This window comes from Podarcis filfolensis (assembly GCF_964270895.1).
Source record: "Podarcis filfolensis genome assembly, chromosome: 11".
NCBI lineage: Eukaryota > Metazoa > Chordata > Lepidosauria > Squamata > Lacertidae > Podarcis > Podarcis filfolensis.
In genome coordinates this window covers 43,345,559-43,372,042 of record NC_139613.1, presented here as the reverse complement: position 1 = coordinate 43,372,042, position 26,484 = coordinate 43,345,559, and the positions used below count along the sequence as shown (strand labels likewise).

The 26,484-nt window shown below is 42.0% G+C and overlaps 1 protein-coding gene across 13 annotated transcripts in view; it reads left to right on the top strand.

Annotated features, from left to right (window-relative positions):
• The window catches only part of SEMA6A (semaphorin 6A), a 176,674-nt gene that overhangs the window by 129,278 nt on the left and 20,912 nt on the right, over positions 1-26,484 (top strand). For 3 of the 13 annotated variants that reach the window (XM_083576605.1, XM_083576611.1, XM_083576610.1), the window contains exons 11-19: positions 481-612; positions 2,691-2,846; positions 4,606-4,782; positions 6,385-6,525; positions 6,655-6,735; positions 7,862-7,920; positions 13,978-13,998; positions 14,141-14,191; positions 22,128-22,292. In XM_083576605.1, the coding sequence (XP_083432731.1) occupies positions 481-612; positions 2,691-2,846; positions 4,606-4,782; positions 6,385-6,525; positions 6,655-6,735; positions 7,862-7,920; positions 13,978-13,998; positions 14,141-14,191; positions 22,128-22,292 (983 nt within the window). The remainder of the gene's footprint in view (positions 1-480; positions 613-2,690; positions 2,847-4,605; positions 4,783-6,384; positions 6,526-6,654; positions 6,736-7,861; positions 7,921-13,977; positions 13,999-14,140; positions 14,192-22,127; positions 22,293-26,484) is intronic. The other 10 variants (XM_083576612.1, XM_083576613.1, XM_083576614.1 and 7 more) reach the window with 5 other exon arrangements.

The following is a 26,484-nucleotide window of genomic DNA, read 5'->3' as shown; positions in this document are numbered from 1 at the left end:
GGTTGAGCGATGTGCATCAGTATGCAAAGTGTATCCACTCTGGGCATCTGAATGGTTTCTAGGACGCAGCTAAAGATTTTGCAGGGCCTGGAAGATTTGACATCAAAAACATGTTACAAATGTACACAGTTTGCATCCAGAAAATGTGCTGTGGTTTTGATAATCCAGTAATTTCTTGGTACCAGAAGTTGTCAGAACTGTGTCATTTAATCTTTTAGGGAATTCAAAATTAATGTAATATGCTATTTTATTAAAAATCTTTTTTGGAGGCAAGCCGTACTGACAGGAGCAGGCTGCCCAGTGGAGCATCTCAAATGTCTGTATGGGGGCAATTTTTTATTGTCAGTACCCAGAGGTTGGAAGGTTCAGAACGGAATGGCCTTTGACAGGAAGGCTTCTATGCAGCATGTTTCTGAGATGGAAAAAAAAGAATGCATAACTTCAGAATGAGTAACTATTTCTGGAAATGTCACATTGCAGCATCCCTGGCTCTGCTGTCTGCGCTTACGATATTCTTGACATTGCCAATGTATTTACTGGGAGATTCAAAGAACAGAAGTCTCCAGATTCAATATGGACACCAGTTCCTGATGAACGAGTGCCCAAGCCCAGGTACTTTTCTTTGCTAAGTATGCTGCAGTTCTGGGGCTGGGAGTTTGATCATTGGTTTCGTATGCATGAATTGAGTGAGGTACAGAGGCAAATGCAGAGAAGATGGAAGCGTAACTCCATAATAAACCAAACGGGTTTATATTCCCCCACTCTCTGTAATGAGTTTCGTCATGCGGGAATGGAAAAAATTATTTTAGGAGGCAGTCAACTACTCTGTGCCATTCTTTCCTAGAGAGCAAAGGAGAGTTAAACAGATTCCTCCGGAAAAAAAGGTCTGGTTAAGAACGTGACTCTGGACCAAGTCCCGTGTTGTGTTGTGCCACAAAAAAGATGGTTGCAAATGCTCCCACGTGACCTGGCGTTCTCTGTCATTCTCATTTAGCTATGAAGAGAGCAGGCAGTGATAGGTTAACTCACCCACTGATCAGACATGAGGGCTACCAACTGAGCTGTCAAAGGGTCACGCCTCTGGCCAGAAGATGGCTGATTATCCTTCATACCATGGTCTCCCTCAATGAACTCTCTGTGCCAGTGAGCTGGAGGATAGCGTAGGAGGCACATGGTTCATTGGGTCTGGGAGGGGGGTCCCATCTCTGATTCTGTGGGTCTTGATGCTGTGGGATTCCTCAGGTTCACGGTGCCCCTCATCACCAGCATTGGGCTCAGAGTCAGATACCTGATCCATCTCCTCAGTCCCTGGATTGTTCCTTCTCTCTGGAAGGGACATATGGGCCCTCCTTATATCACAAAGTGTGGTAAATCCATTCCTGCCTGCTTTTTTCTGACTAAACAAAACTGAACCCCTGCAGTAAATGAAATTTCCCATTTATATAGCAAGGTAAGGGAAACAGGATGTGAAAGTAAAGGAAGATGTTGGTTTAAAAGAATTTATTTTTTAATCCCTCATCTCCTGAGCTCCTGAGAAAGTTCTTTTTCTACACCCCCTTTTTACTTCTAATGGTATTCACATTTCATTTCAGTTTTGTCCCTCCCTAACCACCCCTGTACTAAACTTTGCACATTGCTCATGCATATACACTTCCTCCACCCAAAATTACAGGCATGGTTTATGTGTACATACACACAGAAAGAGAGAGAGAGGTGGCTGTCAAATAATGCTCCATTGGCACAATTGCAGCAATGCAGTCATACAAGTTTGTAATTGGCTCATAGCAATGGCTAATGGAACCATCTTTGCAGTTGCTCTGTCTGTGTGTGTCTATCATTTTGCTGTGTGGACTTGCAGTGTCTCCTTTAGGAGTTCAAAGTCTGGACAAGCACAGCTACATTAGACAAGAAGGAATTGTGCAGAAGGGAACTGTTGGGGTAGGGCATACTCAGCAAAAGGAAGTAGATCTTTCTGTTGCCAATATATGACTGTTCTGGCCCAGTTTCCATGAGAGTACTGGGGAGATTCCAGGAATAAACTGAGCACATTTGTATTCCAGTTATCGAAGACAGATAACACTGTGTCTTATTAAAGGACTCTGCAGACTCATGCTGAAAAGGCTTGGGTTTTCATATTTGTCAAAAATAAAATGTTCTTGGGAGCCATAGCAAAGAGGATGTTTACTCTAATGCTGGCTGGATTCACCCTTCAAGCTGTGTTTTTAAGCAGCTTTTTTCACAGTTTCAGAAAAATGTAACATTTCCCTTGCAAATTAAATAAAGTGCTCTTAATTCCAAGAAAGAGAGTGTTGGAAAAGAAAATCTGGAGCACGCCTAAGGAGTGAGCAGAATCTTGCCAAGCTGTGTATGTGTTTATTGGGCTCCATGTGGATGGATGAACTGTGAACTTGCATTTTACAAACTTCATAATCTGCTTAGGAAATTTATGGCCATAAATCAGGTTTTCCCACAACGCAGAACTGAGGGCTGAATTCTACTTTCGCACTGTGGAATGACTAGGCCCAGAGGAAATCTAAGAGTGCTTCAGTTGGTGCCATTATGCATTGCCCAGCTTCTACAAAGCCTCTGGCACACTCTCACTTCATAACAGGTGCTTAGGAAAACAGTTTATATAGAATATTTGCACAAAAGCGATAAATAATCACATTCCCTCCCTGTTTTTGATTTAGGCCAGGTTCTTGTGCTGGCTCAACATCACTTGAAAAGTACATCTCTTCCAATGAATTCCCAGATGACACTCTGAACTTCATCAAAACACATTCTCTCATGGATGAAGCTGTTCCATCCATTGTCAACAAGCCATGGTTTCTGCGAACGATGGTCAGGTAAATAAATATATTCCATTCCGTTTCCTTTCATGTCTGCCTGTCCAAATTTGGTAATGAACTGATGTTGATCTTTTGAATGTCCATACATTAAAGCCATGCATCTATGTATGAGGTGCTTTGGAAACTAGTTAAAAACCGGAAATAGAGGACAATAAATAATTGGACAGTGTTGACAATGGAAAGAGCTTACAGGTGCATCCCCAAATATTTGTACTAAGAGCAGTGCTTATTTTCTTTTAAAAATAAACATCTTCTGGAGACAGAGAGAGGTAGAAATGGGGAAATGACCATGCCTGTAGATAATCAGATTATTTAGGATGCTGACATGCCAGCCAGACTCAGAAAGACTCCAGTAAGGCTAGCCATATTTGGAAACCGAATGCTAGACTGGATGGACCTTTGGTGTAATCCAATAAGGCAACTGTTGCATTCTAATGGGTTAGGACAGAGACAAGAAAGTTCCTGCAGAACTACTTCTTAATCTCCTTACATTTACGTCTAACCTTTCTTCTATAAAATCATAAAACTGTAGAGTTGGAAGGGACCCTGAGGATCATCTAGTCCAACCCCCTGCAATTCTGGTATATCTAACCATCCCATATAGGGATTCAACATGTGACCTTGGTGTTATCAGCACCACGCTCTGACCAACTGAGCCATCATTAAACCCAAGGATAGCATACATCCATCTGCCAGAAGATCTCCAATCCAGGCTCTGACCAGACATGCTCAGTTTCAACCAGGTCATAAGTTCATGTCCCTCCAGCCGATATCCTGGGACCTTCTGGGTATCATAGAACTTTAATGAATGGAAAGTTGTTACTAATTCCATCCAGGCTACCCTCAGTCTATGTTAGAGAGGAAGCACCAACTTACACATTTACTTTTAAGAGTCAGCATTTTAAATACTTTTGATTTAGCTGCAAGGTACATTCACCGGATATGAAAGCTGTCTGCTAGGATGTTTTCAGGATATGCTGATGTCTGTCAGGATATGTTATGGAAAGCGTTAATGTTTACACAAGTGTTTAAAGAGAACTATTCATATCCAAATAATCCCATGGCTCAACTTAAGAAGAAACAGTGAGGGGTTATTTTTCTCCAGAAGGATACACAGGTCAGCTACCTTCAGAAACACATTTCTAGGGACTGGAATATGCACCAGAAGATTTGTGAGCTTTGTGTCACAGGCATATTTGTACAATAATTTTATTCACAGACATGTTGACATGAATGATGGTGTTTGTATGTTGTAAATATTTAGTTGTACATGTTTCAGGAATAAATGGATAGTTTTGTACATAGATATAGGACCACATAGAAAAATAGGATACAGAATTCAGTAACCATGCAAAAAGCTCTCAATGAATTGTTTTATATTATGATAGCTTATGGCTTTAGGTAACAGATTTGAACTAAACTAAATGGAGAATCAGACAGTGAGATGCTATGACCTCTACACTCCCAGTGTATGGCTCTCCCTGTGTGCTTGCCTCAAAGTTGCTGAATAAATCTAGCTTTCAAAGTGGCCTTGTTGTTTTAGCCATATTGGCCCACCCTAGGCATGATGATCATGTCCTGTGTGGAAATAATTTGGATCTGTCTATTTTAAGTGGGAAATTGTGTTTACATATGAATAAATAAGCTCTGCTTATAAAAATACTAAATACTGACCTGTAAAGTGAAAGAAAGGAAAAAAAGAAGATAAAGCAAATGACAGCCTATTGGGATAATTAAAACTGCAATGTTGTTCCAGATACCGCCTGACCAAAATTGCTGTGGATAATGCTGCTGGGCCAAATCGGAATCACACTGTGGTTTTCCTTGGATCAGAGAAGGGAATCATTTTGAAGTTCTTGGTCAGGACAGGAAACAGTGGTTTTTTAAATGACAGTCTTTTCCTGGAGGAGATGAGCATTTACAATTCTGAAAAGTATGTATCGTTGGTTTTCTTTCCTATATGTGTTAGTCTCACACATAGTGCAGGCCAATGGGGGTAGGGAGCCAAGGAAACTGGTGGGGTTTTTTTATTAGTATTGAATGTGGAATATATGTTGTTGTTTTCAGGAATTTTAATTTCCCCATTTAAAAAATGGCTGTGGTCAGCAAATCACAGCAAATAATCACACCTACACACACACACACACACACACACACACACACACACACACGAAATAGTAAACACATTATTTTGGGTATTGCAACTATAGGCCTCTTCAGGCATTCAGGCCTGTTAAATTAATGTGTAAGGAAGTTACGGGGATGACTGCAGTAGCCCTGTCAACACTGTTCCCATTGCCATTTTGGTCACCTTCCAACCTTTTGATGCAGGGATTCTCCTGTACTCATAGTATACGAATTCTCAAATACACTTAAATGTGTCTCTGTAAGTTGGCAAAAGGGACGTGGGCGGCGCTGCGGGTTAAACCACAGAGCCTAGGACTTGCCGATCAGAAGGTCAGCAGTTTGAATCCCCGAGCTCCTGTTGCTCGGTCCCGGCTCCTGCCAACCTAGCAGTTCGAAAGCACGTCAAAATGCAAGTAGATAAATAGGTACCGCTCCGGCAGGAAGGTAAATGGCGTTTCTATGAGCTGCTCTGGTTCACCAGAAGCGGCTTAGTCATGCTGGCCACATGACCCGGGAGCTGTACGCCGGCTCCCTCAGCCAATAAAGCGAGATGAGCCACAACCCCAGAGTCGGTCACGACTGAACCTAATGGTCGGGGTCCTTTACCTTTAAGTTGGCAAACAACACCCCCTCCACACAGACACACAAACGTAGTGGATGAAATATGGGAAGATAGCAAGGAGTGGGGTTGGATTGTTTTCCCTAGGCACTCCACAACCTTATCATCCCTGGATGTGCTTCCAAGGAGGCAAAAGCAAAACTTCCCTGTCACTCTATGCTGAGTCACCCTACCTGCCAGTCTCTTAAGCAGGCTCCGCAAATTAGGATATTAGTTTAAATGAAAATATGATTTAGGGAGCAAACCAAACTCCTGGCAGGCAGCAGCAAGGTTTAATGGAGAGGCTGAGTGACTACTAAGTCCAGAGCACAGCTGGATTAGGAGGGAAGGCAGGCCATGGAAATCCTGGTGGTTTTTCCGACACACCAGTTCCACACTGGCACAGGAGAGAGGCCCAGATTGGGCATGTTGCTGGTAGCCAGACCAGCTTGTGGTCCAGTGGAAACTTGACCAGCCCAGCTCTCCTCCGGCCTTCTAGCCTGTTTCAGGAGCATCTGCTGGCTACTACCAGCAGGGATACTGCTAGTGCTGGCTTCTGCTTGTGGTTATACAGGTGAAGTTGGAAGGTACATGGCAACAGAGCCAGACACCTCTCCCTCTGTACCATCCAACCCCCTCCAGGACAGCAGATGGGGAACCTAAATTGCTTATGTGCCTGTTTTTTTTGTAAGCTGGAAATTTCTACTTTCATGAGTTAATCCTGTCTGAGAAATGTTTCTGTTGTAAACAAATTGTCTTTCTGATTTCATTGAGCTGATCAAACGGCCTTTCTCTCCACCTCCAAATCAGGTGCAGCTATGATGGGGTGGAAGACAAGAGAATTATAGGGATGCAGCTGGATAAGCAAAGCAGTGCCCTCTATGTAGCATTCTCTAACTGTTTAATAAGGGTTCCCCTCGGAAGGTGTGAGCGTCACGGCAAGTGCAAAAAGTAGGTACTTCTTCACGTGTGTCCTCTCACCTGCTAACTCCGTTCTCAAACACCCAAAAGTATTGATTCATTGATATTGACATTGAGCTACTGATCGCAAAGAACTCCGTATCTGTCTCCTCTATTAAGGGCCTGCATAGCATCTAGGGACCCGTATTGTGGCTGGATGAAGGAAAGTGGGGCATGCATGCAGCTGTTACCCGGAACAACGTAAGTTATAATTCGCATTGAGAGGTACTTTAACCTGCAGTTACAGTATTGCTCAAATAGGCTTTTGAATAGAGTTCTGATGAAAACCAACAGGCAGCCAATAAACATTTGTTTTCTTTCTATTCTCTATGCTTCCATGGTACTATTGTAGGCAGATTTATTTCTTAGTAGGATTGGAGCTACATAGACATGCAAGATGGAGAGTCCACCAGAAAACATTTTTTGTGTTCTTTTCACCTCTTTGTCGCGTAACATTTAGGATAACTTGCCTTGTGCTAAGATGCCAAGTCATTATTGTGGTTTCATGGCACAGCAGTATTGCACAATTCAGAAAATCTGAGAATTATATACCGCCCTAAACGCGCCCCTAGACCTCTGGGTATAGGGTGGTATAGAAAGTCAATTAATAGTAATAATTAATTAATTAATTAATTAAATGATACGGGCTTCCTTACAGCACAATACCATATCAAATTACCAAGCACATACCTCCTCACATTCTAAGTTAAGAAGTAAAAAAAAAATGCCTTAGCTGCAGATTCCTTATCACATTGTTATGAAGCTGGTGATGTACTAACTCAGAACAGGGGTGCCTAAACCACTTTTTTGTAAGAGATTGATATATATCCAATGAGGACTTTCATGGGCAGATAGCAAACCTTTCCGCATAAGCTTAACACTGTGTTTGCCACTCTGAATGACCATTTCCTGCTTGGTGTTTTTAGATTCATACACTATGAAATGAGCCCCAGACATTCTCCAGGTTGTTGGGGGGGTTGTTGGGGGGGGGGGAGGGGAACAGTGCATCTTTCATGCCAATATATATTCCTTAAGTTTCAGTTAAATACCATGGCATGATCACATCAGATGTCTAGGCACAGAAGCTATCTGTCCTGACATGTGTCCATGTTGCAAAACAGTACTGGTTCTATATTGGTTGTCACGTAAAGATAAGGGTGAGAAGGAATACTTGGGGGTCTCATTAGGAATCCTCTTCTGCTTGCAGTGGACAAGTATTAGAAGAATAAGCGGGTTTTGTCTCTTTCTTCCTTTCACTTCTAGGCTCAGTGTGTTGAGGCCTGTGAGTGCAGTAATTCTCACCAGCCTGTTTCTTTCTTTTGTTTAGACTTGCATTTGAGCAGGACATTGAGCATGGCAATACCGATGGCCTGGGAGACTGCCAAAGTAAGCACAACTGTTTCTGCTCTTTCATTTTATCCTACATTAGAGAATCTCTATAGATGCTTGGATGCTGCCTGCTCAGTATCAGCAAAGTTAAAGATAGAAAATCATGACAATAGCGAAAACAGTGTTTTAACAACAGGCCTTTTAAAAAAAGGCAAGAGAAGCATTCAAGGAAATTTGCTGTACAACATCACCTATTTAAATGGCAAGTGTGTTGGAATTAAAACCTAGCTCTGAAGAAAATGTAATTACAAATTCCACCTAGGTTGTGTAAGAGGAGTGTTTTTGAATGCTGAGTTGGTGCCTAGGGTAACAATGAAATCAGCCACGGGGCACGTTTTTTGAATATTTCCTCCTACACAAGACATTTGTGTCCCTTCCGGCAATTTTTTTGTGTTATTCAAGAGCAAAAGCGTTCACAGATTGGCAACATTCACCACAGACGCAGAGGTGGGATATTTTAGCAGGTGATGCTCTAGAGAGAATAAGATCCTAGCAACAATGATCAGCTGCTGCTTCCATACTTTCTTTTTTAAAAAAATAACCATTCTATCCTAGCAATAGTAACATAAACACAAAGCCAATTAGATTTGGCTATGAGCCCGGCACCACCATAAGGCATACTTGGATAGCTGCCAGGGCCCAAGCGCTGTGGGAGGAATCACTCCTGACACCTACTCTGGGCCACATTACCAAAACAAAAAAACCCACACTGTTTGTTTGTTTGTTTGTTTGTTTGTTTGTTTGTTTGTTTGTTTGTTTGAGCTTTAGTGCCAAGTGGCTTCAAACCACCATCTTGGATTTACTCCCAATTCCCCAAAAGTTAAGTAATATTGAAACATGGGTGGAAATACAAGCACTGCCTATCAAACCATATTGACAACCCTCTTTAGACATTTCTAGGGCAAATTTGAGACCTGGGAGCAGATGTTAGGGGGTGAGGCGGGGGCAGCGTCGTAGTGTACCTCAGGAACTTTTTGCAGAGTGATACCGTCAACTGCTGGAGCCCCCTGGCCCTCCATCTGTCAGGTGAATGACGTTTGTTTGCGACAAAATAACATAGAGGAAATCAGAAAATGAGGGTCACAATCAAGCAGAGTCTGGGTACTTATTTCCTTTGATTGGGATACCTACTTCTATTTGCATTTCTACTTAGAATCTAAGGTTGCAGTTCAGCCGGCTGAAGATCTTTTGTTACAGCTCAGTGTGTTTTACAAGTTGAATCTTTGCAGTTTAAAATAAGCACCGCTGCAGTTCAGTTGAGCTTACTCCTAGGAAGCTATGCATGGAATTGCCGACATTGGGTGTTATGTTATGTACTCTTCAGAGTGTGGGTGCATGCAGACACATGCATATATTAATTGTGGATCGGCTGCCTGCATTTTTTGAATCCCCTTGGGGCTGTGGTTATGGGGGCTGTCACTTCAAAATATAAGAGTTTACTGGGGAGGGGGCTTTTAGATGGCACTTCGCCACAGATCTCCTCAACTGAGGGGCTGGCCCTGTTTGGCTATAGACCAGCATCACTATTACTAGGACTAACAATATTTAAAATGTTGCCATATTCCCAGAAGTTGAAAATCCAGGCAAAGTTGTTTTGGGGCTTTTAAAAAAACCTCCCTACTTACCATACATCCTGGTTTTCCCGGACATTTTGCCAGTTCAGCAAAAGCAGGAAGGAGAGTGAGGAAAGAAACTTTGGGGATTCATTTCAGGCCTTCTACAAGACACTTTTTTCGTGTTAATGATGTTTGCATCTAAACATTTTGGCTCATCCCGATTTGGAAGCAATAAGCATATTCTCAGAGTCTGATTCCAACTATAGATTATTTAATGCAAATAAACATTTGCTTAAAGCGGCTTTAAACAAATGCATGTTTGCTTTACAAAAACAGAGCCAGATTTTGACTTGGACTACCTAACTACTCAGGAAAAAACACAACCTGCAGTGTAGGCAGTCCAAACTTTGGATTCAGCTGTGTTTAAGTGAACAGAACTAGATATAGGTCCACCAGTCAGTAGTTGAAAAGGGAAGAGCAAGGAGCATCTTAACTTGATTGTTAACTATTGTTTGTTAGTGGTCTCTATTCCTGAAGTTGTCATGATCTATGTGAGGTGCTTGATATAACTTGCTACGGTCTATCACCTGATAGTGTCCAAAACTTTGAATCAATTTATACATAAAGATTTAGAATGTAAACAGAGGTGAGAGCATGTATGTTTGAATACCTGTGTTTCATTGTGCATGTCCCAAAGTGATTTGTTCTTGAGCAGATTTGAAAAGGCCTTCTTTAAATGAAATCGAACCAACTGCACACTTTGAAAAGCACCAAATCAGTGCAAATGCAATTCGTAAACCCTATGCTTACCACGTAAACCCTACAAAGTTAGCTACACATAGCTGCATGTAGTGCTCCAAAGAGAGAGAAGGAATGTGTGCCCTTCAGATGTTGCTCACAGCATCCTTGGCCAATGGGCCATATTGGCTGGGAACAAAAGGGATTGGAGTCCAGCAATTTGTGGAAGCTACCATATCGACCAGTCCTACCATAGTATATTCAGCAGAGTGAAATTTGGACAATTGAAGAAAGTGTGTGTGTGTATGTGTAGATCCCTTAATACTTTCCCTCCTTGACTCTTTCCTTCTCCAAATTCTCTTCTGCAGGCATTGAAATGCATGTTTTCCCTTGCATCTAACATATAATTCGTCTCTGATAGTCAGTGTTGTTGGACTCTTTAACTCCCATCAGCCCAGCCAGCATGACCAATGGGTAGGGATGATGGGAGTTGTAGTTCTGCAATATCTGGAGGGCAGCACGGTTGAAAGCTCTTGAGATAGCTCTTTGTTCTGATACCTTTAGCCAGCCTTGAGAGTTTCTTGTTCACAAAGAGCTACAGAAGGATCAGCAGCGCTCTCGTTGAGTAAGAGGCAAATCAAGATAATGTAAAGCTATCAGAACAGAATGTACCCCCTGAGATGAAAAACACACACATGGCCAATTATTTAATGTTCAAAACTCATGAACTACATCCAAGATGTAACCTTCTTCTCTAACTCTTAAAATCAGCCTATCTGTGCTAACCTCAGGAGGAGCATTTAGAAGCTCATATGCCAGAAGTCTTTTAAGTTACTGCCTCAGTGCCTTGGTTTTACACAAAACAGCCGTATCCTAATTCCTTCAGCAGTGCTTAAGGATAATTCAAGGTGCATCCTCAACTCACCTTAAATATCCTTATCCTCATAACTTTAATTGCTTTTAATTGGCTAAAAGAGAAAGAGGGGGAAATATGTATAATTTAACAGAGAAAGGAAAAGAACGTGGCGTGCATTTTAAATACTTCTACCTCATCCTAAATATGCCTACTTGGAAGTAAATTCCAGGAAATTTACTCAAAGAGGGTAATTCTGGTGGTGGTTATTTATTATTTTATTTTACCCTGCCCTTCCTCCAAGAGAAGCCCAGACACTGAATTCTTGGATCCTGAACATAGTTATCTCAAAGTAAATTTCACCCAAAAAAAAGGACTTCAGGGGGTGCAAAGTTGCAATCATAAAAACAGTGAAGCTTGCACCTTTATGAGTAAATGTACTGAAGTGAATGTGCCTTGAATTTACAAGCCATCAGGGCTGAGACCTACATTCTTGAATTGCTAAGAACAAAACATCATACTTCATAGTTAGCTTAACTTGGAAGTTATGTTCCTGTGCTGACACCTAAAATCAAAATCGTGTACAGTCATACCTTGGTTCTCGAGCAGAATGCATTCTGGGAGTCCATTCGACTCCCAGAACCTTTCAAAAACCAACGCGCGGCTTCCGATTGGCTGCAGGATTGTCCGCACCAGACTTTCAGCGTCCGAAAATCATTCGAAAACCGGAACACTCACTTCCAGGTTTGAATCGTTTGGGAGCCGATTTGTTCGGGAGCCAAGGCGTTTGAGATCCAAGGTACGACTGTATAGTCTAAACCCATTGGGTTCAGCAGCAGGTAGTGACGGTGAACTTTGGTATTATGGCATCCTGTGCAAGGCCAAAATTTGCCCATCCCTCCCAAGTCCTTGCACTGCCTTTCCAAAGCCAAGTAAGGAAGTGCCCAGATTTGGAGGAGACACAAGGGCTCTGGCAGGGTCCTAGAGCCCTCTCCCTTCTACCCAATGCTGGGACAGTGCTAACTAGGGCTCAAAGAAAATGAAAACGAAACCAATAACCTTCCTTCCCATAGAATGTTAAATCAACCATATTCACAGTCATACCTTGGTTCTCGAACATTTTGGCTCCCAAACGCTGTAAACCTGGATGCAGCTTCCCCAACTTCCGATTGAGTGCAGGAAGCTCCTGCGGCAAATTGGAAGCCGCGCCTTGGTTTTCAAACATTTTTGGAAGTCAAATGGACCTTGTTTATAACTTGCAATCCAGTTTGCTTTCCACGCATGAGCTTTTCTCTCTTCCACATCAAGCTGTTCAAAGGCAAGGAATCTGGAGCCTTTCTGCCAGCTTGAGAAAGTTTTAGTCATACTCCCTGGACTGATCCCAGGAATGATCCCAGGCTACAACTGAATATGTAATAGGGCCATCTCTGTGTATGAATTTGATCGCACCCATCTCTCCTCTAACGTGAAGCTTATCCCATAGTCAATGAGAACATGATAATTTCCTGGTAATTCACAATTGGGAATTGGGGACCATGGCATCTTTCATTGCATTCCTCACGCTCATTTGGCACATAAATCTGAACAGAGATTGTGCTCCAGATTTATTCTTTATGAATTCCACCAAAACTGAATGTAAGACTACTAAAGAGCATTTGAAATTCAACCATATAGATATACACCAACTAATTATTTTTAAGATGAATTTCTTACCACAGCATGACAGGTTCTGGTTTTGTCACGCTGGCTCAAAGGAGCTAGGACATGATAGTTAATTGACAAAGTTTGTTATAAAGGCACCAGTCTTGCACCCTGAGTGAGATCGACCCTTTTGCATACAGCTAGCTATATGCTCAAGCCTGGGTCCAGTTTGTTTTGAAAGCCTAGGTGGCCCACCAAGATGCAGCACACAAACCTATCTTTATTTTTGTTGCCAATCCTGTCGTTCCCTTTATTCCAATCATGATTCGCTCATATGGTTTGGCACATTACTTGTTCCCTTTTTTCTTAAACTAAGCTTTGGGGTTCATGCACACTTCCTTTTGTCCCTCTGCTTTTCCCCCAAGAAAACTGCTCTTTAGTGCTCAGTCAGAGCAAACAGCAATTCAGGACTGACGTTTCCTCCAGTTGAGCACTAAAGAATGGAATTTCCTTGGGAAAGGAACAGGGCAAAAGGAAAATTGCTTGGATCCATGCTTTCTATTCATGGGACAAGCGGAAATGTGCCCTTGGTTATACAAAGAGAACTGCATGGCTACAGGAATTACCGTTGCTAGTCAAGATCTCTTGATTATAAATAAACTCTGCAAACCAATCTCTAATTGGTTACCCATACGGATTTGGTTGAGGTTTTTTATTTTCTGTTTTAAAAAAGTTACCCCACTCGAGGTTGAAATCTCCCAGAAAAACTAACAATTTTATAACCAAAACTACAGTGTACAATAGCTGTGCAGTACCAAAGAGAGTGTTTAAATATTGATCCAAGAAGATTATGCCACGGCTTGAATGCAGACCTTCCTTTGTACTCTCCAAAGGCACTTTCACTTGACCATAGAGAGGGTTGTTCCTGGTTTCCCCATGAGCCCCCCAAATCCCTTCCCAAAAGGTGGTTGAGATGTCATTCTTCTCACCCACCTCCCCGTGCACAAATAGAACTCATATCTCCTTTTGGGATCCAAGAACCCCATGTTTCTCTTTGCAAGAATAAAAATCAAGTTTTTTTAAGGCAAGATTCAACTATCAATATGATAAAACCATATGAGAGAATCAGCACAAACAGAGAGTGACACTATGCACATGAATAGCAGTAAGGATGTATGTGAGGTTTTGTGGATAGACAACTTAGAACGATATTAGAAATAATTTTTTCCCCTTTCCCCTCCCTCTCCTTTCTCTTTTTTTTTCCAGATTCGTTCGTAGCACTGAATGGTAAGGAAGTTCCCCTTCCACATTGTTTTAATACCTGTCTGTGCAGATCAATTTTGGAGGAATCATATATTTTACAATCTTGTCAAATATTTCCATGTTTTTATTGTTTTAATATTTTGCCCTTATTTACTTTTTTTCATAGACATTTCAACTACTTCATCAGATCATGAAATGTCTTACACTACAGTGTATGGTCAGTTTTGGAGTTTGTTTGTTTTTTAAAAAAAATTTAATCTTCCTCAAATCCTTGTGGTAGTAGTTCGTAGTTTCCATTCCAAAGTAGATATAGTCCTTTTCATTTTGGGCCTAGTTCACTAAACTGATACAGGATTCATTTATCTTACTCTTGCACAGTTATTTCAGTCTTTCCTCGTCCACAGCGACTCTTGAAGTAAGCTTAATGCAAACTAAAGCCAAATGTCTTGTAAATTCACATGCTTAAACTACAGAACTTTGGAAAAGGAAATTATAGGAGAGAAGAACATCTCCTCTAGGCAAAAGGGTATAGAACCTGAAGTATATTTTTGTGCATAAAGTGACCAAGCTCTGTAGTCAAGTTTATGCCATCTAGTATGAAGAGCATCATGGTTATGTACTCAATACAAATTGAGATATATAACATTTAGTCCAAAAGGTTGTAGGGTGGTATTCAGTTAAGCCCTGCGCAGAGGAGACCTGTTTAAATTAATGGACCTACGTTAATCACAATCATTAACTCCAGTGAGTCTATTCTGAGTAAGACTAGTTTTGAATACCACCCATATTATACAAAATCAAAATGCGCAGACAGTTAAAGTATGGCTAAATTGGAGAAGGGCACATCAGGCCTCCATCCCAAAATGAAGCACTGGCGACAAATGTTGTATCTCCTGCTCAAGGAAGGAAGGCTGAAGAGTGGGAAGTCCTGACTTAAATACTCAGCTACCAGATGGTGATGATAATAATAATAATAATAATAATAATAATAATAATAATAAGCTGCTGCCCATCTGGCTGGGTTGCCCCAGCCACTCTATCTAGGCGACTCCCAACAAAAAACAATAAAAACACAATAAAACATCAGACGCTAAGAACTTCCCTCAACAGGGCTGCCTTCAGATGTATTTTAAAAAACACACAGCTGTTTATCTGTTTGACATATTCCACAGGGAAGGAACAACTACCGAACAGGCCCTCTGCACAACCACAGGGAAGGAACAACTACCAAAAAGGCCCTCTGCCTGGTACTGTGGTTGGCCAAGAGAGTCAAATTTGCCCTCAACTTATGGACAACAGTTGTCATTTTTCAGCCATGAAAAGCATGAGAACTAGATGCCGTATTGGCAAACATATGGTCCCAAGCCCATGTTTGCCAATGGAGCAAAAATATATCAGTGGGCAACACTATCAGTAGAGGATCAATGGGCAGAAATATTGGGTGCTTAATCTTCTCAGTCACCGGTTCTCTCTCACTCACACACACACCCCATATTCTGACTGTAGAAGTGCACCTGGCTGGGGGAAGGGAGATAATAAACTGGGGGAAATTCACAGAGAAGAATTGGAATAGCAAATGAGGAATTGAGTAAGTGCACATCCATTTATGTTACGAAAGAAACATGATATTTCTTTCTTAGATTCCACTTCTGCCCTTACTGTGTAGCAGGTGAAGCAGAACTTGACTTTTAAAATTCATGTGTACCTAACAGAATCAAAGATCTTTAACAGATAAATGATTGTGAGAGTCAGCCCTTTTATTAGTAAAGCAAACCGATGTTATTTTTTCCTAAACTTGTTTTCCATCTGGGGTTATAATATTTGCAAACAACATTTGTGTCCTAGTATAATAATGAAAACACAGGAAGGCCCATGGGGAGATATCTGACCTTTGTTTTGCATGGGGAGGCAGTATTTCATTTTAATACGGAACTTCCACTCTGTAAATGAGGAGAGAAAATGTTTTTCATGTTATTCATCCAAACGCATAGCATCAACTGAAGCATTATCGGAAACGATGTTGGGTTTTGGAAAGGAGAAAGGCACATGATCTCCCCCTATCATAGCGTTGACAAGAATCAAAATTATAATTTAAGCACTACCCCATAGCTTTTAAAGTCTTTGCCTTCATGAACCAAAGCAATAAGCATTGACACTTACGGCCTGGCAAATTTTCCTAGCTGATACTAAAACATGTTTTGATAGAGGCTGCTTTCTGCTGAAATATATTTCCTTGGGTGGAAATCCCTCACATTTAAATGAAATTCCATTAGAAGGACCGAAGTTTAAGCAGTACTTGGAGGAAACAGGCAACGTAATATTCTGTTGCGCATAATAGGCAAGCTTCCAGATTGTCAAAAAGGTGCCCTTCAGTTCCAGGGAAATCATTATTGTGACCAGACTGTAATATTTTATAACTGAGAGGATGCAACATTTCCTCCCATGCGGCATATTGGTTGCTATTGTGATTGCTGTGTGCAGTGTGGCAGAGTGAGTGTCAAGGCACCCACAGATTTTATTTTATTTTAATTGACAACGTAATTAACGGCAAAGGGGGACACAGGTGGCGCTGTGGGTTAAACCACTGCACCGCTTGGGCTTGCCGATCGAAAGGTCAGCAGTTCGAATCCCCATGATGGGATGAGCTCCCATTGTTCGGTCCCTGCTCCTGCCCACCTAGCAGTTCGAAAGCACGCCGTGTAAGTAGATAAATAGGTACCACTCCGGCGGGAAGGTAAATGGCATTTCCGTGCGCTGCTCTGGTTTACCAGAAGCGGCTTAGTCATGCTGGCCACATGACCCGGAAAAACTGTCTGCAGAAGCAGACAAACGCCGGCTCCCTCGGCCTGTAAAGCGAGATAAGTGCCACAACCCTATAGTCATCCGCGACTGGACTTAATTGTCATGGGTCCCTTTACCTTTAATTAACAGCAAACAATTAAACACCCCATCCCATGGGCCTGCACCCCGCAGTAGTATGTGATTATATGTAATGCTGCTAAAAGCACCCCACCCAAATAAAGCTCTGGTGGAATAGATGTTCCACTGGCAATGTCTTGCCAGTCAATCAGGGGGAAATGGAGCATGGATAGGCCTCACCCAGAGCTCTTTTGCTTCCCCAGCACTCCCACGGAGTGCTGCATCCGCCATGGGGCTGACGTAGTTAATTTCTTCCCATTGTAGTCAACAGTAAGAAAACGTAGGAGCATTCTGCTCTGCCTACGGCAAAATGGCAAAGCGGTAGATGTGCTTGTTTCATCAGTGGATCTGCACACTGCCACTTCCGAAAATGCACAGTAGGATATCTCTGTGGGTGACAGAGGAAGATGCCTAATATGCTCCCAATTGCCAAGGAAATGAATGGTTTTCTTCACTTCCTTGCTGCTTCTTATTTTTTCTTGCCAGTTCAGTCTCTGGGTTGTTGTTTTCCCCCTCTCTTATCTGCCGTGACAGATAAACTCCTGCAATAATTTACATAACAGGTGATAAAATTGAAAAGACTTAAGCATCTGACCTTTTTCATGCACAATTGTTTCCCATATCCAAAATAATCATACCAACCATGTCAAGCACCTGTTCTGCCAAAAAGTCAAATACACATGGCACAGGGAAAGCGGAGAACAAAACAGGCTTTCTTCCTGTAAAATTTTACTCTCATATGCATCAGTCTTAGTGAATGAGGCCCTCATTTTGCTGCTGCCACATCCTGTCTCCCTTTGTGGTGTTGCTTTAACTTTCCCCATTCATTGTCTTACTAGGTTGTTCTTTAGTCGCATAACTGAAGAGTGTGTAGAGCATTTTAATATCTGCCGTCTCTTAGAACAAATGCTAGTATGCATTGATAACCCGTCTTAACATTTTCAAGATCCTTTCCGTGAAGTCTTCTGGTTGCATCCAATTTCTTCTTTGTATACTGTTATTAAAATGACAAAAGTTTTACAAATCGTGAAAGAGGTATCTTGGCATGGTGCGTATTTTTTAAATCAGGCTCAATTTTAAAACCTGAAAGAATTACAGTTTTAAAATTGAAGCTGAAAAAAACTGGTTTGAAAAATAATACTATGATGGTGGTGATTCAAGAACACTGTTAGGAAAATTTCAAAATATAGTAAAAAAAACTATTTTTGCAGAATATTTTTTTCCTTCTGAGAAATTAAACAGAAGGCATCTTCTATATTTGATTGTATATATCTGGCTTTCCTGTAGTCTAGATATTACGCAGGTGGGTGTTTTGTTTTTGCTTTTTTAAAAAAAGAATACTAAGGACTCCCATGCTATCGTGACCATAACCTCAAGTATTCCCACTGACTTCAATTTACAGTTTTGCAGTGAGCCATTCTGCTATCTAAAAGAATGGCAACACATTCTAAAGGATAGGCAAGCACAGCTTAGTAAAGTGTATATACTTTTCATATAAGGGACTAAATAAGAATTCACATAACTGTCCTAGGAAATACAGTTGTCTGAGATCCTTGGAAAACCAAACTCTCTGCCTTGTCGGCAGTTATCTCAATGGATCATTGAACTGGCTTAGCAAAAGGCAGTTCTTCATATCCTGTATCAGAATGCAGATAGGCAATGAATGTGGCACAACTTTGGGCTAGGCTAGAGCTCCAAGGGGGTAAGTATTGGCAAAAGAGGTTGTTTGCTGGCCCAGCTAGCAAGTCCAAAGTGTAACCAGCTAGAAATTTCAAGACCTGGTGGGAAAGAATAGTATGCTCCGGGTTTTTTGGCATTTGTTCACTCATCTCTCAAACCGAGATGAAAGAGAATTTATCTTGATTACATGTAGCAAATCACTTCTCAGTGTGCAGTAGACTAACATATTAGTAACGGAGTGAATAGGCTGATTTTTGACATTTCAGTGAAACACTTTCTTGCCCTACTACCATCTGGTACTCATTAATATTTTTATTTTTTTTACATCGTTACAGCTTTCCATTATCAATGAGTTCTCCACATAGTTGAAGCATATGGTTTGGGAACACTTATTGCAGAGAATGTGTCCCCTGGGCAAATATTTTCCCTAGATTACCGTATTAAGAAAAGGTTTTCCTTCACCATACGTACAGCTTAACCATAAAATGGCCCCTCTGAACGCATCTAAACTGAAAAGTATCTGTACTGGGATGTGGGTGGAAAATGCATATTAAATCAAAGCATGAAATGCAACTGCTATTTGGCAATGGTTCCTTCTACTCCTAATACCTTTAGATACAACTAATTGCTTTATTGTGCTGAGAACTGCATTCCTGGTCAAGTTGAACAAGTTTTTGTGATGTGCAAAAGTAAACAGAAGGTTGGGCTGCCCAGGGGAGGAGATATATCAGTAGTCCTCTAATTGCAGGGAATGAGCATGAGAAACTCGAGATATAAATTTCCATGGCTATTCACTGCCTCAGTGTTTGGGGGGGGGGGCGGTTACTGCTTATGGATGACCATGTTGCTAGGGAGTATTTTATTTTATTTTATTTTATTTTATTTTATTTTTTGCAGCAGTCCCAATTACAGAAGCCAAATATGTTTCCACCGATTTTATCTACATTCAAAGCAAGCAGTGTATGAAAAATGCTGATATCAAGATCTCCAGAGATTTTCCGTCTCTGTAGACACGTTTAGGCACCCTGCTATATTCCCAAATGCCAAGAAAACAAATGGGTGGGGTTTCCCCCCCTCCTCCACCCCGCTCCAATTAAAGGAATTATTATTTTCAAAGAATATAAATTTTAAAGAATTCTTTTGGAAATCCTTAAGGCAACTCCGAAGTTTTCATTATTAATGGACACTGGTGGAACTGCACTCCCTGTCATGATAGATAAAGAATAATGCAGTGTCCATGTCAGTGCAATTCTCCAGCCTGGGGTACATTCCTATAAATTAATCATGTTAATGATTAGCTGTTGCAACTGATAGCTCCAGCCACAGTAAAACACTGTGAATCTGACCTGCTTTCCTGCAAACTAGTTACAAGTACGAGAGCATAATATATAAGGGGTGGCATGAGTTCCTAAGCCACCTTGCAGTCTTCATGTGGCTGAGGAGAACAACTCCCGCCTCTCTCATTCTGCTGCACTGAGTAGTCCCTACTCAAGGCAAACGCATCCTCCAAGTCCCCTCTTTCCGCTGCTGACTCTCCCTGCTCCTTGTCTTCTCCCCGCACAGTATATAGCCTTCCCCACCAGATTTTTTGAGCCCGTGATGCTCCTGGCTATGCTACCACTTCCTGATCATCCCTTAGCATAGGTGTGAGGAACTGGATTTGGTCAGTGGGCTTGATCCTTATACACATACACCTGTGAACCAAGTTTGCATGTCAACAGCAATGATGAACATGGCTTGGCTGAAACAGCCTTGCGGACCAAAAATTTCCCATGAGCTGGAAATTCCCTATGCCTGCCTCAGAGGCAGGTTCTGTTGGCCCAAGTGACTTGTGGATGGGAATTCTGCCTGTCCTGTACAAAGGCTTATGATCCCCAAACAAGCACTTTCTCGCCAGACTATGGTCCAGGACCCATGTGCTCTTCTGGAATTCCATGTAGCTTTGATGGCTAGGATAATCTTTCTTCCAATTACATGACCTTTTGAGTTCCCTGTTCCAGCCTCCTGGAAAATTAGGAACCTGCTGTTTTGTACATGCCAGTGTAAGGTCTCAGATTGGCTGCTGCCATGTACTCTAAATGGAAGGGTGCCTTTGAAAGCCTGCAGGAAGATTTAATGGGTCCAAATGCATCTTTTTACTTTCTAGTATGAGTGGCCAAGAGAGGAGACTTAATCCCAAAATTCCAGAAGGAGTCTTATCTAGTTATTGCTTGGTGTCAACCAGGCCCATAGCAAATCACTGGAATCTCCTATATCCCATCACAGATTTTCCGAGATCTTTTGGAGCAATCTTCCTCCACATTTCATTCGTTTTTGAAGTGAGACTGTTTGGCAACGGAGAGCACAAAAATACCTCCCAGTCTCTTTCTGAGTCCTTGGAGAGTGGCTGTTAGAGTGAAGCACACTGGGCTAAGTGAGCAAAGTACTATGGCCTGATATAAGGAAACCTCCTTTGCAGCACTAGAATTCATATCCTAGAAAGGCTTATGACAACACTTCATTTTTGCTTTCAATAAGAGACTGGTAAAATCATTTTTTTTATTGCTGAATGGGTTACCTCTGCCCAAATGGAGGAAGACAGTAAGAGACAGATTGTCTTCATCCTTTTCTGCTTTTGCATTTGATTATTTTTCTCATCTCTGTCTCTCTTTTCATATTAACCAACCACCATGGCCGGTGCTTTCCTTTTCATAAATAAAGCTCCATTGTGGAAACATGTAGGAGACACACACAAATCACAAAGATCTCTTAACCCTGGCAGCAAATTTCAGCTAATCCTCTTTGCTCAATGATTAGCTTTTGCCATCCTGGTGCCCTCCACATATTTTGGACTACGTTTCCCATCAGCGCCAGCTGGAGGAAACCAGGTTGGCAAAGGCTGCTGTAGATCATCCTGTCACTCTTCTCAGGATCACACCTTGCTGAAAATACATGTGCAACTCTTTGACTTTTAATCGTGTATGTCAGTGGTTTTCAACCAGTGTGCCGGGGCACCTTGGGGTGCCTTGAATGATGGTCAGGGGTGCTGCAGGCAACACGGGCCGCTGTCCCTCTTTCCTTCCCTCCCTCATCTGATGCCCTCTCAGATCTCTGTGTCCCAGAGGATTGCACAGCTGTTTGTTGCAGCAGCCCTGGCTACAAACTCCCCCAGCGAATGGTGCCTCTGGGGCTGGCCTAGGGGTGCTGGTTGCCAGGAGCTGAGGTGACCCAGAGACCAGGGGTTGCAGCAACAGCTGCCCAGAGGACTCCCAAGGAGGAGGGAAGATGAGAGGCGGCTGAAGGAACACTCCACAGGGGAGGGTGTTTGAAAAAGGGTGAGAGGCTGCCAGCTCTGCAGGCAAGAGGTGACACAACTGGGCTCCTGAGCCCCACAGGGGTGCCGCAGAAAGAATGTAGTTGGTTAAGGGATCTGTGGACTCAGAAAGGTGTATGTTCTTTCATAGACCCTGAAGGTTCAACTAATGCACATCCTTCAAGGAAATGCCTTTGGAAATGTTGCTTGATGTCAGGCTTCTTCTTCTCCCTTTCCCTAACTATATTTATGATGCAAACAGGACACTCCAGTTCCCTTGTTCCCAGCACTACCACTTCAGACTCTCCAGCCCAACAGGGCTATGACGCTAGGGGCCGCATGCTTGATTGGAAGGATCCGGTTGGCTCGTCTGAAAACACAAACCCCTATGTGGCCGTCTCATCCCATAATCACCAGGACAAGAAGGGTAAGGCCTTGGAAATCATTCTTCCTGTGGTGGCGAGGGAGGGGAGCGGCTGCAGTGTAACTGCTTCCAGCTGGAGCGCAGCAACTTGCAATAAAAACTCTGGCCCTGTAATTAAAAGCTTATCGCACACACACAAAGGCAGAAAGCAAAATAATAAAATTTTAAAATTGGGTTTCGGCTGCCCAGTGACTCAAGAAAACCATACAGAACAAATGTGAGCGTATAAACTTTGGGTGTGCTGGAGAACAAGACTGGGGAGTTTTAAGCTAGATGAGATGATGGTGATAGGAGATGACCTATGTGCTTTACATTATTCACCATTCCGCACTTCCAACAGAGTGTATGGAAGTACTTTTGATGTTTAATTCATTTAAGCTGCATGTTCAAGCCACTTAGTAGTGTTACGGAAAATCTCTTGAAATAAAGGACACATTCCACCTGGAAGTTCCCCTGTACAAGCCCAGTTGACATTAATAACAGCCTGCAGTGCTCCCATTCATGTCGATAAGGCTTCCTGGTGGATTGTGCGTGAAGAAACAGGGCATATTGAGCCACAAATAGCTGTGGCAGGAACGGTTGATGCCATTGTAATTGTCCCCGCCCTTTTCTTTTCTCTTATCATTAAAAAGGTACCCATATTGTCAACATTTTGCTGTTTGGTAGCTAAAATATTAGTTGTTTTTTTAAGTGCAACTTTACAACGGGACAAGTGCCAGGTTTCTAAGTTCTTCACTAGAAGTCCCACCCGCCATCATGCACTCTCTCAGGCAGCTAATCATAAGGCTGCCGTATTTATTTCATTTTCTAATTAAACTTTAGAGTGAGGGCGTGTGTCCACAATTCCAATTTATAGCCCCCCATAATTGAAACGGCACATCTTTGAAACAGGGGCGATTAGGCACTTCCTATGATATCCATCTTTTGCCAGTTGCTGCAACCTTGGATTGGCTATTTTCGCATGCAGTGTGATCGCAATCACAGATGCTCAAATCTTGAAAGTCGTCCAGTCCAGCTTTTCTAATGCTTCTCAACAGGGAGCTTTAGCTTCATCTGTTCTGTCTGTACTTTTGCTACACTCAGTACCTTTCATTTCAGTGAGAGTTCCCTACACTACTCTGGTTGAAGTGGCTTGAGCTCCCAGCTTAAATGAATTAAGCAACTAGGTTCTTTAATCTTCTCAGCTGGGGGGAAATGCTTTCTTTAAGGTAGACTTTAGGACAGAATCCACTACAACACTGATGTCATGCAGCTTCCCTTAATTTCAATAGGAATCCCACGGGCAAAGAATAGGGTTGCACAGCTGTAGTGCTCAGATGACAGCTTTTCGGCGAGGAAAGAGCACTTTGGGTCAAATTTTTCTCTAGTTTAAATTAAGGCAATAAGTTTTTCTGCAATGAGGCTTGCTTCTGAGTAGACACATCTGGTAGCAGGCATTGACATCTGTGTAGACATTGCACGGTATGCCCATTGATTATCAACAAACAGTGATGTCTACTCAGGCATAAGCACCATGGAGATCAGTGGAGCTTACTCCTAGGTAAGTGTGTAAGGTTGTTGCTAATTTTAAGCACAGAGGAAAAAGTTTATTGGTTAATGAAAAGCTCTTGTTCATTCTTGAAGCCCTTTTAGTTAAGGTCAGTTACTCTAATGGGCACTTTGGTTTATCCAAGTGTAAGTTGTTAGGTAGGGACGCAGGTGGCACTGTGGGTTAAACCACAGAGCCTAGGACTTGCTGATCAGAAGGTCGGCGGTTCGAATCCCTGTGACGGGGTGATCTCCCGTTGCTCAGTCCCTGCTCCTGCCAACCTAGCAGTTTGAAAGCACGTCAAAGTGCAAGTAGATAATTAGGTACATCAAAGTGCAAGTAGATATATAGGTGAACGCCGTTTCCGTGCGCTGCTCTGGTTTGCCAGAAGCGGCTTAGTCATGCTGGCCACATGACCCCGAAGCTGTACGCCGGCTCCCTCGGCCATTAAAGCAAGATGAGCGCCGCAACCCCAGAGTCGGCCACGACTGGACCTAACAGTCAGGGGTCCCTTTACCTTTTACCTAAGTTGTTAGGTAGTTCCTTCAGTATCTCAAGAACAGCATATAGATGTTGTATTTATTTGTTTGAAAGAGGTATACACCACTCTTCAGCAAATCTTCCAGGGGGGCATACAAAACAGAATTTAAAAAAAAAACCACAGTAAAAGAACTAAAATAATAAAATTGTCTTTGCCTGATGCTGAATGTTAATGTCAGGCAAGCTTCCCTGAGGTCCCACTATGCAATGGGATGTCACCAGGCACATTATCTCAAATGTTGGAGGCACCTGAAAGGAGTGTCTTTGAAGATTACCTCAATATACAGGCATGTTTGTAATGAAAGAGATGTTCCTCTGTTCCCAAGCTATATGGAGTTTTATACAAGCACTTTGAATTGTGCTCATAAATAGACTAGAAGCGAGTGAAATGCTTTTCAGAATTGGTGAGGTATGTTCCACCAACTACTCTCCGTCAAGCTCCTGGTGGCTCCTCTACCCCCTTTTTGGAACTTCAGTTTCTGAAAGTATTCAAAGACAGCCCTACATACAACACATTAGTCAATCCTAGTTGTTCCTAGAGAATTGAAAACATGAGGGGAGCAGATTTTAGTTGTATGGATATTTATTTATTTATGGGCATTCGGTTAAAAAGTGAAATGATAATAACAATCTATACATATTTTTCAAGCAGCTGATAAATCTCTAGTTCTAAAAAAAGATCTTTCAGAGTTGGTAGAGTGCGCTTGTTCTTTGTGGTTTTTGAGACTGTGCAACAGTTGACTGAATGGGCAAGCAGACCTACTTAAGTCATATTGCAATCTCCTTCCAAATTTCAAGACGGCCCCCAGCGTAAAGCTGATGGGCTATGATTGTTTTCACTTGAATTCTCCTAATGATGAGGTTACCAGAGAGACTTTATTAGCACTTGAACGTGCGTATTTAAATATGGGTTCTTTGGGGCCTAATTAGGAATACGATCAAAGCTGGAAGCAGTCTATACATGTTAAAGAGGGTGAAAAAACAATGGTGGCAGAGGTGACTGCATGGTTGTTTACCATTATCACATATCTGTGTGCTGTCTCTCCTTCCCTTGCCCCCTTCAAGCCAAGCTGGCACATAAAAAAAAAAACTACTGATATTCCAATTATTATTATATGAGGGCAAAGGAAAGAGTTGTTATGCAATATTTTTTTTTGAAAGAGAGCGTTATGCTTAATCTTTCCTATGTTCACTTTGGTTGTGGATTTATTTTCCTTCACAAAAGTTTTCTTCCTGCCTTATATTTTTATTTTACAACATGCTTTCTCAGTTTGTTTGGGGGTTTTTTTGTTTTTTTGTTTTTGTTTTTTTTGGTGGTTCTGTTGTACCTGTGGAAGGTGCTTTTGCGCTCTCTCTCTTTCCCTCCTACCCAAAAACCGGACTTGCCTTTTTAATTGTACTAATTCTTAAGCCACTTGCTGCTTTGTTTTCAATGCCACTGACGCCTCGATGATGTCACATCCATATGTTCCGCTTTTAATTCAGCGCAAACATCTTGAGGGAATCATCTTGAGAAGAGATGCAAGAAATGGGGAGGGGGGGATAATTAAATGGGTTGACTCATGGGAATGTGACATTTGTGTGCACCGCAGCTTTGGTAGCTAAATATACTCCGGAACTGCTGTTTGGAGAAACCTCACAATTCCTGCCAAGATCAAAATGTGGATTGCAGTGCCTAGCAAAGAGGCTGTGTGCATTGCCTTCCTTCTCGCCTTATGCATTTTGGCCATTGGAAAATATATTCCATTTGGGATGAGGGAAGGGAATTTGACAACAACCAACAGTTCTTCTCCACCTTTGCTTGGCAAAAATTTGCAGCTTTTTCTTTTTGCTCCCTCTTTTTTGCATCCCTGCACAAATACCTTTCCGGAGTATGTTTCTGTTTTCTTTCCTTTCTTGCTGTGTTTGCAGTGTTAATTTAATTCTGTGTGTTTCTCACCTTTTTACAAAAACCAGTATTTCTCACATTGCAATCTAACCTTCCCTTCTGCTGCCATTGTACATAGTCTCTCCCCTGCCCTCTTCCCATGGTAGAAAATCCTTTCTGTGGAATGTTCCAAGGCTGTACCCTCTTTACTATAAAGTAGTATTACAGTGCTGTGTTTAGAGATCTCCTACTAACCAAAA